The sequence below is a fragment of the Diceros bicornis genome, chromosome 5 (genome assembly GCF_020826845.1).
Source record: "Diceros bicornis minor isolate mBicDic1 chromosome 5, mDicBic1.mat.cur, whole genome shotgun sequence".
Lineage (NCBI taxonomy): Eukaryota > Metazoa > Chordata > Mammalia > Perissodactyla > Rhinocerotidae > Diceros > Diceros bicornis.
This window is the reverse complement of record NC_080744.1, coordinates 48083200-48098349: the sequence shown is the minus strand read 5'-3', so window position 1 is coordinate 48098349 and position 15150 is coordinate 48083200. Positions and strand designations below refer to the sequence as shown.

At 42.9% G+C, this 15150-nt stretch overlaps 1 protein-coding gene and 1 pseudogene across 1 annotated transcript; both read left to right on the top strand.

The window, feature by feature from the left end:
* Positions 1–878: 878 nt before the first annotated feature.
* Positions 879–1498, top strand: BCL2L10 (BCL2 like 10). Its single transcript, XM_058540460.1, has one exon. It carries the CDS (start codon positions 879–881, stop codon positions 1437–1439), a length of 561 nt encoding a protein of 186 aa, XP_058396443.1. The 3' UTR covers positions 1440–1498.
* Positions 1499–3780: 2282 nt separating this feature from the next.
* On the top strand, positions 3781–6935 carry LOC131405579 (T-complex protein 1 subunit delta-like; annotated as a pseudogene).
* The last annotated feature ends 8215 nt before the right edge of the window (positions 6936–15150 follow it).

The following is a 15150-nucleotide window of genomic DNA, read 5'->3' as shown; positions in this document are numbered from 1 at the left end:
CCAAGAAATTCCACTGCGGGTACCAATTATGTATCATTCTGGGTCCAATCAGGAGAAAGAAACCATAATGTAACATAAACAGAGAAAGATTACTATAAGAAGTATTAACTATAACAGGGTGTTGGAGTAATGAGGGACTGGCCAGTAAAAAGAGAACTTGAAGCAATATAAGAATGGTAACTATAAGAAGCAGCCAATATCCTAGAGCTGAATACTCCCTCAACTTCTCTACTAGAGTGATAATGAAACTCTACTGTGATGGCCTGTTTCTCTGCCCCAATATTAGACTGTAGAGTCCTTGAGAGCAGGGACCACATGTCTTATTCTCCACTATATCTCTAGGGCTAAGAGGGGGAGGCCTAGCATCCCACAGGCTCTGAATAAATATGAGTGAGTGACGAATGAAGCCAATATTGGCACTCTAGCAGCCTGCAGGAAAATTATCCTGTTTCCTGCCACATATGTCAGGCCCAAAGAAAGATATCTCCAACACACACCCGGATGCTTCCGTCCAATCGGAGATGCTGATAATCTTTGCAAAGGAGCCACTAGTGGAGAGCTAGCTGTCTGTAGCCTTTGTCAACCTCTCCTTAAGAGGAGGCAAAAGTCCAGCTTCCCGGACTGTTCCCTCTGGGTTCTTAGTTCCCAGGTGGAGAGCTAAACAATAATTTCAGAAGAGTCTCTGCCCCTGATTGCTGCATGAACACATGCACACCGCTGGGCCTCGCCTCTGAGACTGGAACAGGTTCAGGTGGGATTCCCATCAAAGGCTCCTCTCTGGACCTAGAAAAACAACTGACTGGGCCGGGCCGAGCCGGGGCGGGGCGCGGCCGGCCTAGAAAACAGGGCAGGGTCGGGGGCCCGGCAGAGGCCGAGCCATGGCGGACGCGTTGAGGGAGCGCACGGCGCGGCTGCTGACCGACTGCCTGGAGTACTGCGCCCGGGAGCCCGGCACCGCTGCGGGGGCGCAGTCCACGCCCGAGGCGGCCGTGCTGCGCTGCGTGGCCGCCCAGATACAGCAGCGCAACCAGCTTCCCCCCTACCGCGGCTTCCGCGGGGACCGCGTCGAGCTGGTGGCGCAGATGGCGCAGGCGATACTCGGCGACCGCCACGTCCCCAGCTGGGGCCGCGTGGCGGCGCTCGTGACCTTCGTGGGGACGCTGCTGGAGACACCGCCACCGGGGACCTACCGGAAAAGGAAGCGGGGCTACAAGCTGGATCTGAAGGAGTGGAAGGCCGGCGTTGACCAGGACTGCCCGCGCCTGGTGGCCTTGCTGTGCGCTTGGCTCACGCGGCGGCACCGCGCCTGGCTGGAGGCACCGTACGGCTGGGAGAGCGCAGCGGGGCGCAGGGAACCGCGGCGGACGGGCAGGCCGGGACCCCGCGATGCCAGCCCCGTGGGACCGTTCGTTTCAGCAGAACTGGGACTTTCAGTGTGAAGCCCGGCTTTCTCCTCTCTTGGCAGAGTCAGACTGGCAGATACCGGCCTCGCGAGACGCCTCTGTTATTAACCCATTCTGAAGGAGCCGCGCACGACTTGGGTTTGTGCTCTTTGGCCTTGCCCTTGCCCTTTCAAGATGCGCCCACGTTAGGGTCTGGATGCTTTAGGATACAGAGATGCCCAAACTAGTAAAGTCAGCAGTGGGGTGTGCCAGGCCAGGTGGATCCTTTATCCTCCGCCTGTTAAACGTACCTTGGGAGAGACTCGGACTCATTGACCCCCACAGCTCTGCAGGTTGGAAAGCCTACAACATTAGAATGAAAAAGCATCCCCTTGTCCAGCCCCCACGCCTCTCAGAAACGGCCGAGGCCCGAGGTGTTGGAGAGTGCTCTGGAACCTGGTGGTGGTGCTGACTCCAAGTTTCTTAACTTCGAATCCATTGCGCTGAGACCTCAGTTGGGAGCTACACAGGCGCCCTGGCTTTCAGCTGTGGGTCGTTGATCTCTGTAGCCTAGGCTAGAGCGGCACAGCCTTGGCCCCCAACTCCCAAACCCAGCAAATGATCCAGGAAAGCCCCGCTGCCCTCGATGAGAGGGTGGCTTGCCTCAGGTTCTGAGCCAGATCCCTGTTTCTTTCCTCTTTTCCTTACTGGAGCTGAACCAATGACTGCAGTGACCCAGGCTGTAGAATAAATGCAGCCAAACTATTAAAACCAGTGATTTAAAAAAACATCCAAGGAACTAGGGAAGATGCTGCATGAAATTTAGCCTCCTGTTGGCAGTTTCCTGTTAGACGTGTGGTGATGAATTGGGTTCCATCTGTGGAGGAGAGGTGGTATCTGAGTCAGAGCCTTGACCTTGCAGGAACAGTTTGAGGTGTTAGCATTAGCTACTGCATTCTTAGCAGGGTGTGTGTTGGTCTTCAACCTTCGAGGCCTGTGAACTTGAAGAACGCCACCTAAGCCATTTGTCTTAAGTTATTTGGCTGTTAAGGACCCTCTGCACTTAAAAAGGAAATTGATTGGAGGAAGGCATTGTTTTTGTTCTCATCTTTTGGCTAATCAACATTGACTAAGGAATAATCTTTTAAGATCAAGAAGCGGAAATTCTCCAGTTGAGTAAACAAGACAGCCCTACACCTCTCCCAGGTGCAGTTAAAATGCCACAGTCTGGAATTTAATTCCCTCCCTCTCCATTTTTCTGAACAGAGCTGCCTGCTTTATTGTCTCAGGTGATAACTTTTTGTTTTTTTTTGTGAGGAAGATGGGCCCTGAGCTAACTTCTGGTGCCAATCCTCCTCTTTTTGCCCAGGAAGATGGGCCCTGGGCTAACATCCATGCCCATCTTCCTCTACTTTATATGGAACACTGCTACAGCACGGCTTGACAAGCAGTGCATCAGTGCACACCCCGGATCCGAACCTTCAAACCCTGGGCCGCTGCAGCAGAGTGCGTGCACTTAACCGCTGTGCCATCGGGCCGGCCCCATCAGGTGATAACTTTTAATCTAGTGATTTGACAGTTTCCTAAATGGCATTGATCCTTTGCTGGGAAAAGAACATGTTATAGTAGTCTACTTTCCTCTTGGCTTTTGAAAGAAGTGAGTCAAAAGATGAGTATTGCTGCTCTAAGTGACAACGTTAAGTGTCCCCTATGTCCTTCTATCCCCTATGTTGGCCTACTTCTTACAAACCCTAACTCCTGAAAGTTTCCTAATTATAGGCTGCCTATTGGTCAGTATTTCTTTTTTTTCTTTTTAAATCCAGGAGTTATCTTATGTTTAATCTAGAACCTCCTGTGTATCTTATTGAGTTCAGCTTTTGAGCATTATGAAGCAATCTAATTTTTCTCTTCTCCCTACCCCTTGTAGGATGGCTTTTGTGGCTTCTTCACACCCGCACTGCTGCCATTTTGGAGAAGACTGCTGGTCCAGTTTCTTCTGTCATGCTTTTCAGCATCAATCTTATTCTACTTCTGGACAAAATTATCATGAGTTCTAAATTTTTTAACCCATTTCTACCTGCCTAACTGTGACCAGCAAAGTGAATCTGACATGTGAAAGAACAGAACAGCGTAAACCACCTTCAGAGACATCTTTACCTGCCTTCACTTAAGGAGTCCTGCGGTGATGATTCAGCCAGTGTTGTAACTCCTGGCCAGTGCCCAGAAGTGTTAGGACAAAGGCACAAATGGCTCCTCTTTGAGTGAGGGAAATGGGAAGGCTAAAGGCTTATTGCTCCAAAGAATTGCAGAAGAAACTGCATTCCATTAAATAGGAAATATGGTGCTATTTGCTGCATTTGGATAAGAGGGAATGTGAGTCTCATCTCTCCACAAGTTCATGGCGCTACTGCTAATTTATCACTTCAGTGGGTCAGGGTGAAATGATACCCAAAGTGCTCCAAGTCCCAGTTTAACAAAGAGTGTAGAATTAAAACCTTTTATAAGGTATTCTTTCTAAATCTGTTGAAATCTAATTCCTGGGACTTCTAGGTTTCTAGAGTTAATATATTAAGAATTTTTCTGCCTTCAATAAATCGTTAAATAGCTTCAAAGTTTTAATAAATATATGCATCTTAAAAAAAAAAAACTTGGTTTTTCTTGGGATTCAATCTGCCATTGTTCTTAGGAGTAACTTGAATTGATGACAGTTTCCTTTTTTATTGTCTCTTTAAATACATGTTCAATTCTTTATTTTGAACATTTAATCGATGCACAAGCTCATAAAAAGTCTCCCTCTTTCCCCTTCCATTCTGCAGTCAGCCCAGCACCTACAAGGTGATGGAGAGGAAGAACTTTTCTTCTGCCCTCTTAGGTTCTATGCCTGAGATCTGTGAATTTAGCAGACAATAGACAGACTAACAGAAGAAAAACATACAATTTTATTTGATGTTAATGTTTTTACAGGGAACTTCATAGAAAAGAAGTGAAAACCCCAAAGAAACAGTTAGATTTGGGGCTTATATACCATTTTAACAAAGAATGATAAATTGTGGAGAAGTGACTAGACAGGAAAGGGGTTTGGGCTTCTAGGGGTGGTATATTGTGGGAAAGTGATAAGGAAATATATGGGGGAAACTAATGGAAGATAGTTATTTTAGTAAAGTTTGTACAGACCCATCTTGGTATTGACTCTTGTCTCCAGTGGTAAGTGTTCTCCCCTTCCTGGTACAAGAGAGCACCTTTCTCACAGGAAATTTGTGCCCTGCTTTTAGGCAGAAAGGGGGAGGGCAGAGAGTCCTTCCTGTATGTGCTATTTCTCAGTTGCCTTCAGCTCAAAATAATCAATATGCCAAAGTGGCGTATTTTGGGGTGACTTTTTTTTTTTTTTGGTGAGGAAGATTGGCCTTGAGCTAACATCTGTTGCCAATCTTTCTCTTTTTGCTGGAGGAAGAGTGGCTCTGAGCTAACATCCATGCCCATTTTCCTCTATTTTGTATATGGGACGCCACCACAGCATGGCTTGATGAGCAGTGTGAACCAGCGAACCCTGGGCCAGTGAAGCAGAGCACACGAACATAACCACTATACCCCCAGGCTGGCCCCTGGGTTGATGTGTTTTGATCCCCTTCAGTGATTAATAGTGCACATCATTATTCTGTGGGCAGCTGGAATCTGCGTCCATCAGTCCTTTCTCAGCCGGCACAGACCCAGCCAAGCTTGCCATGTAGGAGAAGTGGTATTTTGGAGCGGGGTGCCTGCCAGGGCTGCCAGCAGTCATGGGAAAGATGCCTGTGAGGACCACAATAATCCGGCCTAGATTTGCTTCAGCAATACCTCCATGGCCGAAGCTGTTGCTGATTGCTATTAGAACAAGCCTTGGACCAAAACGAATGTATAAAACGATTCAAGATGGAAAAGATGATGTGACCATTACAAATGATGGTGCTAGCATTCTGAAACAAATGCAGGTGTTACGTCCAGCAGCAGAATGCTGGGGGAGCTAAGGCTCAGGGTAGAGAAGGAGGAAGTGGCACCACATCAGTGGTCATCATTGCTGGCTCTCTCTTAGATTCCTGTACCAAGCTTTTTCAGAAAGGGATTCATCTAATCACAGAGTCATTCCAGAGGGATTTGGAAAAGGGTATTGAAATCTTGACATGACTTGTGGAACTGAGTGACAGAGAAACTTTGTTAAATAATTGCAACCTTGTCATTGAACTCAAAGGTGGTCTCCTAGTATTAAAGTCTGCTTTCTGCAATTAGTGTCGATCCAGTGAGGAAAGTCACCCAGCCACAGCTACTGGTGTAGATCCTAGAGATTTTAAAATCGTTAAGAAACTTGGTAATGCCCTCGAGGGCATTATGCTAAGTGTGATAAGTCAGAGAAAGACAAATATCTTCTGATCTCTCTTATAGGTGGAATCTAAAAGAATAAATAAATAAAACAAGCGCATAGATACAGAGAACAGATTGGTGGTTGCCAGAGGCAGCGGTTGGGGGTTGCGAGAAATGGGTGCGATTGTTTTTGTGGGGTTTTTTTTTTTTTTTAGTTTAACTAAATTGTTGTTAAAAGAAAAAAAAATCTTGGTGGGGCAATTGATGACTGTGAGTTGGTGGAAGGGCTGGTTCTCACCTAAAAGGTGGCTAATTCTGACAAAACCAGAGTTGAAAAGACTAAGATTGGGCTTGTTCAGTTTTGCTTATCTGCTCCCAAAACAGATATGGATAATCAAATAGTAGTTTCTGATATGCCCAGATGGACCAAGTGCTTCGAGAGGAGAGAGCCCATATTTTAAATTTAATGAAGCAAATTTTATAAACGGGATATAATATGCTTCTCAGAGAGAAGTCTATTCTTAAGAGATGCTCTTAGTGATCCTTCATTACATTTTATGAAGAAAATTGAGATAATGGTAGTTAAGGAGATTGAAAGAAGACGTTGAAGCATTTGTAAAACAATTGGAACCAAGCCAATTGCTCATGTTGACCAATTCACTGCTGACATGCTGGGTTTGGCTGAGTTAGCTGAGGGGGTCAATTTAAATGGCACTGGCAAACTGCTCGAGGTTACAGGCTGTGCAAGCCCTGGAAAAACAGTTACAGTTGTTGTTCATGGTTCTAACAAATTGGTGATTGAAGAAGCGGAGGACTCCACGCATGATGCCCTGTGTATTCTTCACTGTTTAGTGCAGGAGAGAGCTCTTATTGCAGGAGGTGGTGCTCCAGAAATAGAGTTGGCCCTATGGGTAACTGAGTATTCACGAACATTGAGTGGTGTGCTAGTCTACTGTGTTCGTGCCTTTGCAGATGTTATGGAGGCCATTCCATCTACACTAGCTGAAACTGCTGGCCTGAATCTCATTTCCCCAGTAACAGAACTAAGGATGCCCAAGGAGAAAAACTACAGGCATTGATGTCCGAAAGAATGGTATTTCCAACCTTTTGGAGGAACTGGTTGTCCCTCCTTTGTTGGTTTCAGTCAGTGTGCTGACTCTAGCAACTGAAACTGTCCAGAGCATTCTGCAAATTGATCTTGTGGTAAACACGTGGTAATCTGGATAGCACTGGCTGACTGGCACCATCATGGCCTCTGATAGTGTGGGTGGAATGGAAGATGGCCTGGGTGTTCCTTATTTTTTGGAAGATTGTTGGAAGATTGTTTGGAAGATTGTTGGTGTTCTTTATTTTTTGGAAGATAATCCTCTTTGAATTCCTGGGCTTGGTCTCCCATTTGGCTTATTTGTAATTGTATTGACACACTGAAAATGTTAAATATTTGGTTTCCAAAAAAAAAAGAGTGTAATGTCCCTCCAGGCCTTCCTGGTCATTATTATACTTGCATTTTATGAAACAACTAGACCTGATTTTTTAAATTTCTTTTGCTGAGGGAGATTCACCGTAAGCTAACATCTGTCGCCAATCTTCCTCTATCTTGTATGTGAGCTGCCACCTCATGGCCACTGACGAGTGGTGTAGGTCCTCACCTGGGAACCAAACCTGGGCCGCTGAAGTGGAATGTGCTGAACTTAACCACTAGGCCACTGGGGCTGGCCCTAGACCTGATCTTTTGACTTGTCTTATGAGCCCTTCTTCTTCAGAATGCCTTGCTGTTTGACTGTCACAGTACATTTTGCATTATGGCAGGATAAGCTGACTTAACCTTCCATTGCTGTTTATTTTAGTGTTTTTCCTCTTCCAGGCTCTTGGAAACAGTGCATGGAATCTTTGTGTGCATAGCCATGCATGGTTATGTCTGTAGAAGAGAATCCTAGAAAGAGATTCTGAGTCACAGTTTATTAAAATTTGGCTAGTACCAAATTATTATTTAAAATAGGTTCTAGCAATCCAAACTTATACCAGGGTAGGGAATGCTTAGCTCGTCACACTCTTGCCAGTGTTAAATTATCCTAAATTTTTGCCTTTATGGCTTTTCGAGTTTGGGTCTTCTTCAGGAAGGTCATCTTTGTCCCAAGATTATAAAGAAAGTATTCTGTGTCATTGGTCACTGATCTCCTCTGAATTCTTTTAGTGTAGGTGAAATAAGACTCACCTCTTCTAAAAGAAAAATTGGAATAGAGATTTCAGCATTGTTTATAGATGGTCCATTTTTTCCCTACTGAGGTGAATGTATTCTCTATTTCATTGACTTATCTTTTCCTCTATGAAGAGCACTCTGTCTCAATTACTGTATGTTTATGGTATATTTGAATATCTGGTTGCATAAGTCTAATCTCCTCCCCACCATTGTTATTTTTAAAGAAAGAAAAAAAAATCCTTGGCTATTTTTGTGAATTGTCTAAGGTGAATTCTAAAAACCAGTTTATAAAGAATCCATTAAGATATTGCTTTAGGATTTTGATTAGAGTGGGATTGGATTATAGATCAATTTGGAAATAAGTAGTATCTTTACAACATTGTATCTTCCCTTCTAAGAACATGAACTCCTGATCCATTTCTTTAGATCTCCTATTGTTTTCTTCATATAACTCCTGTGTTCTTGTCGCCTGGATTCCAGCTCTTTGGGTTCTGTTGCTATTGGGCATGGAATCTGGAGAGGATGGTTTGCCTTCTCAGGAGCCGTTTCCCCCAACACCTCAGTTTTCTTGTGGGAGACTACCTCTCGTTTGTTCTTAGACCACATGGTTCTGGGGCAGTCGACTCCTCCCCATTTTACCCAACCCCAAGATCAAGAACATGACCCAGGCCTGGCCCAGCAGAGCCCATTGTTAAGAGGAGTTAACATGACTCAACCCCAGGATTTCTGTGGACACTATCAAGTGAGACTCTCTCCGCTGAGGGGGTCTCCACTGCATGGAGAGAGCTGCCTGGAGGAGAAGACCACACAGAAGGACAGAGGTCAGAGATTCGGGGTGGGCTGGAGTGTGGAGAAACAGTCCTGGTGACATTGCTGAAGTCTCACAATTTGGCTGTGCTTAAAGCCACTTGAGACTCCTTTTCTGCTTAAACTGATTTTTGTTACAAGTGAAACTCAATTCATTCCTGAGTCAGAGAAGCAATTTTCCCCATTATGTATATTATTTGGTTATGGCTGCCATAAAAAGAAATTTAATGTACATTTTAAATCTGGTTATTTTAAACTCTCATTAGTTCTAACTAATATTTCTTTCCTAACATTACACCTGACTTTCTTTTTCTTCGTTAGTTGTATAGGTTAGTGAATGGTAGTGATAGTTGTTTTCTGCCTACCAAGAATTCCCTGGATTTCTGGTCTGTTGATGGCCTTTTCTTCCAGTACTTTTTTTCACTTGAGCATTTTAGGAGGGAGGAGTTGTGGAGCCATTTCTCAGACCATAATTTAACCTAGGATCTCTTGGGTTCTTTGAATAAATTAAGGATTAACACACCTATGTTAATCCTCTGCGGTAAGAAACACCATCCTACAGGTGAGCCGCACTGCCAGTGCTGAGTGATGAGGCGTTCCGATTTTCAGGAGTGTTTTTGACTAGAATATGTAGCCATAAGAGGAAGAAATATTCTTCCCAAGAATGTGGAAATCTTGTCATTATTTTTAGCTTGTGGATGCTTCTTCCACAAGCTAAGTATTCTGGGCTCATAAGAGGAAGACAGCACGATGTAGCTCTGATTAATGTGCCAGTTCAAGGCGCTCTTGGGGTGCTGGGTTGAAGCACATTTTCTTAGTGGTATTCTTACCCATTGCCCTATAAAGCATTAGGTCCCTCAAAAAGCACTTCTCAAAGGTGACGGTCCTGGAGTCTTGGAGATCGGGGCCTTTTTTGCCTGATAGCCCTATCCCTTGTCTACTCGGAAGGATAATATCCCTATTCTCTCACGTTTTTCCTGCATTTCTAGCCTCTAGCTGGGCACTTCTAGGTAAATGCTGTTTGCTTCAAACTCATCAATTTTTTCCAGTTGTACTTTTCCCTGTAAACTTGGAGTCCTTTTGGACCCCACCCCCCTCATCTTCCTGCTGCTTTTCCCAACCCACACAGCTATCACTTCTTCTATTGGGGACAATTCTTTCCATCTTTTTTTTTTTTTTTTTGTGAGGAAGATCAGCCCTGAGCTAACATCCATGCCAATCCTCCTCTTTTTGCTGAGGAAGACTGCCCTGGGCTAACATCTGTGCCTGTCTTCCTCCACTTTATATGGGACACCGCCACACCATGGCCCGACAAGCGGTGCATCAGTGCGCGCCCTGGATCTGAACCCGGGCCACCAGCAGTGGAGCACGCGCACCTAACTGCTACACCACAGGGCCAGCCCCAATTCTTTCCGTCTTTTAATCAAAATGTTTTGCATTCTTCTTCTAGAAGCCCTTTCCTGCCCCACATTCCTTTATGACTTTAAAACCTCTTCCCAGCTCTCTTTGACCACTTTCCATCCTTACATACACCAAATCCATCTGCAACTCTGCTGCCTGGAATAACTAGTAAAACACTTCCCAAGGATACATCCGTGTTCAAATATCTTTGTGGATTCCTCATGGCCTACAGTGGAACCCAATGGAACCAGTCCAAATCCTCTAGGCAGGCTTCCCCTCATTCCTCCTTCATATTCCAGCCAGTCTATCCCACTGTCCCCTGGATTCAGGTTGTCTGTCCTGTCTCTGAACCACATTTTGTTCATGCCATTTCCCCAACAAGACCACTCTTTCCCATCTACCATCATCACTTGCTGAAATGCTTCAAAACCCATATTAAATTTTGTCTCTTCAGTGAAGTTTCAAGAAAACATTTTCCCTCTTAGTGTTCAGCACTCTTTGTACTCCACAGTTGGCTTAAATTGCTGCTTTGTATTTTAGATCTTACCTTACTTACCACTCCCATTCCCTTCTCTTGTCTCCATCAAATGGCCTGTAAATTATTAAAAGAAGCACAAATCTGTGTCTGCTACTACCCCAACTCACTACCAACACAAAGCCAAGCACATAAGGTGTTCAGAATAATTAATAATGAACCTTCATTACCTCTTTTTTTAAATTGAGGCATAATTGACATATAACATTATATTAGTTTCAGGTGTACAACATGATTTGAATTTGTACATGCTGCAAAATGATCACAATAAGTCTAGTTAACATCTGTCACCATACATAGTTACTTTTCCATGTGATAAGAACTTTTAAGATTTATTTTCTTAGCACCTTTCAAATATGCAATACAGTATTAACTATAGTCGCCATGCTGTACATTACATCCTCATGACTTATGTATTTTATAACTAGAAGTTTGTACCTTTTCATTCCCTTCACTCATTTTGCCCACCCCCCCACCTCTGGCAACCACCAATCTGTTCTCTGTATCTACGAGGTTGGTGGTGGTTGTTGTTTAGATTCTACATATAAATGAAATCGTACAGTATTTGTCTTCTCTGTCTAACATTTCATTTAGCATAATGCCCTTAAGTTCCATGTGTGTTGTCTCACATGGCAAGATTTTATTCTTTTTTATGGCTGAATAATATTCCATTTTATGTATAAACCACATTTTCTTTATTTATTCATCCATCGATGGACACTTAGGTTATTTCCATATCGTGGCTATTGTGAATAATGCTGCAATGAACATGGAGGTGCATATATCTTTTCAAGTTAGTGTTTTTGTTTTATTTGGATAAATACCCAGAAGTAAAATTGCTGAACAGATGATAGTTCTATTTCTGATTTTTTGAGGAACCTCCATACTGTTTTTCATAGTGGCTGCACCAGTTTACATTCCACCACAGTGCACAAGGGTTCTCTTTTCTCCATGTCCTTGCCAATACTTGTTATTTCTTGTCTTTTTGATAATAGCCAGTCTAACAGGTATGAGGTGATAACTCATTGTGGTTTTGATTTGCATTTCTTTGATGGTTAGTGATGTTGAGCATCTTTTCATGTACTTGTTGGCCATCTGTATGTCTTCCTTGGAAACATATCTTTCAGATCCTCTGCGCTTTTTTTTTTTTTTTTGGTGAGGAAGATTGGCCCTGAGCTAACATCCATTGCCAATCTTCCTCAAGCAAAAAGAGGATGTCAAGGAGCTGATGTTAAGGAGCTTACCACCTCTGTTTTCTTCTAGGAGTTTTCTGGTTTCAGGTTTTACATTCAAATCTTTAATCCATTTTGAGTTATTTTTTGTATGTAGTGTAAGATAGTGGTCCAGGTTCATTCTTTTGCATGTGGCTGTCCAGTTTTCCCAGCACCATTTATTGAAGAGACTGTCCTTTCCCTATTGTATCTTCTTGGCTCTTTTGTCATACATTAATTGACTATATATGCATAGGTTTATTTCTGAGCTCTCGATTTTGTTCCATTGGTCTATGTGTCTATTTTTATGCCACTACCATACTGTTTTGATTACTATAGCTTTGTAATACAATTTGAAATCAGGAAGCATAATACCTCCAGCTCTGTTGTTCTTAAGATTGCTTTGGCTATTTGGGATCTTTTGTGGTTCCATACGGATTTTAGGATTGTTTGTTCTACTTCTGTGAAAAGTGTCACAGGAATTTTGATAGAGATTGCATTGAATCTGTAGACTGCTTTGAGTAGTATGGACATTTTAACAGTATTAATTCTTCCAATCCATGAGCATGAAATACTTTTCCATTTATTTGTGTCTTCTTCAGTTTCTCACATCAACGTCTTATAGTTTTCAGTGTACAGTCCTGCATTGCTTAACGACAGGGATATGTTCTGAGAAATGCATCGTTAGGCAATTTCCTCATTGTGTGAACATCATAGAGTGTACTTACACAAACTTAGATGGTATAGCCTACTACACACCTAGGCTGTATGGTACTAATCTTGTGGCACCACCGTTGTATATGCAGTCCATCATTGACTGAAGCATTATGAGGCACGTGACTGCACAGATCTTTCACCTCCCTGGTTAAATTTATTCCTTGGTATTTTATTCTTTTTGATGCAATTGTAAATGGGATTGTTTTCTTAATTTCTCTTTCCGATAATTGTTATTAGTGTCTAGAAATGCAACAGATTTCTGTATATTGATTTTCTATTCTGCAACTTTACTGATTCATTTATTAGTTCCAACAGTTTTTTGGTGGACTCTTTAGGGTTTTCTATGTATAGTCAATAGCCGCATAACAATGTTTCAGTTGACAATGGACAGCATATACTACAGTGGTCCCATAAGATTATAATGTAGCTGAAAAATTCCTATCACCTAGGGATGTCATAGCCATCTTAACATTGCACAATGCATTACGTGTTTGTGGTGATGCTGGTGTAAACAAACCTACTGCGCTGGCAGGCATATAAAAATATAGCACATACAATTATGTACAGTACATAATACTAGATAATGATAATAAATGACTGTTACTGGTTTATGTATTTACTACACTATATTTTTTATTATTTTAGAGTGTACTCTTTCTACTTATAAAAAAAAGTTTATGTAAAACAGTATCCCGTCTTAGGCCAGCAGTAGCCTCATACAACTCATGTATACCGTGTCTCTTGATTGCATCATTTTCTCTTGTGCTTGATTTAGTCTCATGTTGTTTTGTTCATCACAGCCCCTAACCATACAAAATCCACTGCTAATGTTGCCAGTAAGATGCCATGTTGAGCGACTGACCTGGAAATGAAATGAAGTGATTAAGGACTACAAATGTGGAAAATCAGTGACGATTATTACTCGTCAGTCAGGCGTGTCCCATTCCACCATAGCTGCGATCTTGAAGAACAAGAACAAAGTGATGGAAGCTGTTAAAGGATCTGCTTCATTGAAGGCAACAAGACACAAAAATTTGAAAAGGGCCTATATCAGACATGGAGAAACTTCTACGAAGACCAGACACAGAAGTGTATCCCACTCTACACAATGACAATCACAGCCAAAGCAAAAATTTCTTCTGCCATGTTGAAAGAAAAGGCTGGACCCAACTACGATGCTGAATTTGCTGCTAGCTCTGGGTGGTTTAAACAATTCAAGAATCGTTATTCATTACATTGTATGAAAGTGAGTGACAGTCTGTAAGTGCTGATGTGAAGACAGCTGAAGAATTTTTGGAAACTCTAGTTAAGCTGATTGTGAAGGAAAATTACTTGCCAGAGCAAATATTCAATATGAATGAAACCTCTGTATTCTGGAAACAGATGCCTGAAAGAAGTTTCATCTGTAAGGAGGCTAAGTCAATGCCAGATTTTAAGGCTTTTAAGGACAGGATAACAGTCTTGCTCGGGGGCAATATTGCAGGCTACAAATTGAAACCCTTTGTGATCTGGCACAGTGAGAACTCCAGAGCCTTCGAGCATATCAGTAAGCACACACTGCCAGTGTACTGCAGCAGCAATAAGAAGTCATAGATGACCCAGCTCCTCTTCCAAGATGCCTTCCTGAATTGCTATGCCAGTGAAATGGAGAGGTACTGTTTGAAGAATAACATACCTTTCAAGATTTTGCTTGTTGTTCATAATGCTCCTGGACATCCTCCTTTTGTTGGTGATCTTCATCCCAATATTGAAGCAGTTTCTCCCTCCAAAGACCACCTCTTTGATCCAATTAATGGATCAAGGAGTTATAGCAGCTTTTAAGGCCTACTGCCTGAGGAGGACTTTGCCTAGGCTGTTGGTATTACTGAGGAAAACACTGATGCAGTTCTGGAAGGATTACATCTATGACTTTATCAAGAACCTTGCGTGGGCTTAGGGTGATGTTACCAAGGAGTGTATGAATGGCATCTGGAAGAAGACACTCAAGAGGTTCATCCATGACTTCAAAGGATTTGCCAAGAACAAGGAAGTTGCAAAAATCAACAAGGCTGTCGTTGAGATGGCAAACAACTTTAACCCAAGTATAGACATGACATTGAGGAGCTCCTAGAGGTAGTTCCTGAGGAATTGACTGATGAGGAGTTGTTGGAACCAGAACAGGAATGCATAGCTGAAGAAGACGCAAGAGAAAAAGAAACTGCAGAAAAACAAAAAGAAGAAGAACCGCTAAGAAAATTCACAGTGAAATGTTTAGCAGAAGCTTTTGCAGACTTCAGCAAGCTCCTTACAAAGTTTTAAAACATGGACCCCAACACTGAAAAGTTTTCATTAATGGAGAGGAATGTTCACGGTACATTATCTGCTTACAAGCAAATTTATGATGAAAAAAACAAACAAACCAAGCAAACCACCATGAACATATTTCTGAAAAGAGTGACACCTCCTCAAGAAGACCCTCAGGCAGGTCCTTCAGGAGGTATTCCAGAAGAGGGCATTGTTACCATAGGAGATGACAGCTCCATGCATGTTACCGCCCCCAAAGACCTTCCAGTGGGACAAGAT

Bases quoted from the DNA above. Each gene is read 5' to 3' on its own strand.
- BCL2L10 (XM_058540460.1), top strand. From the start codon at position 879: ATGGCGGACGCGTTGAGGGAGCGCACGGCGCGGCTGCTGACCGACTGC.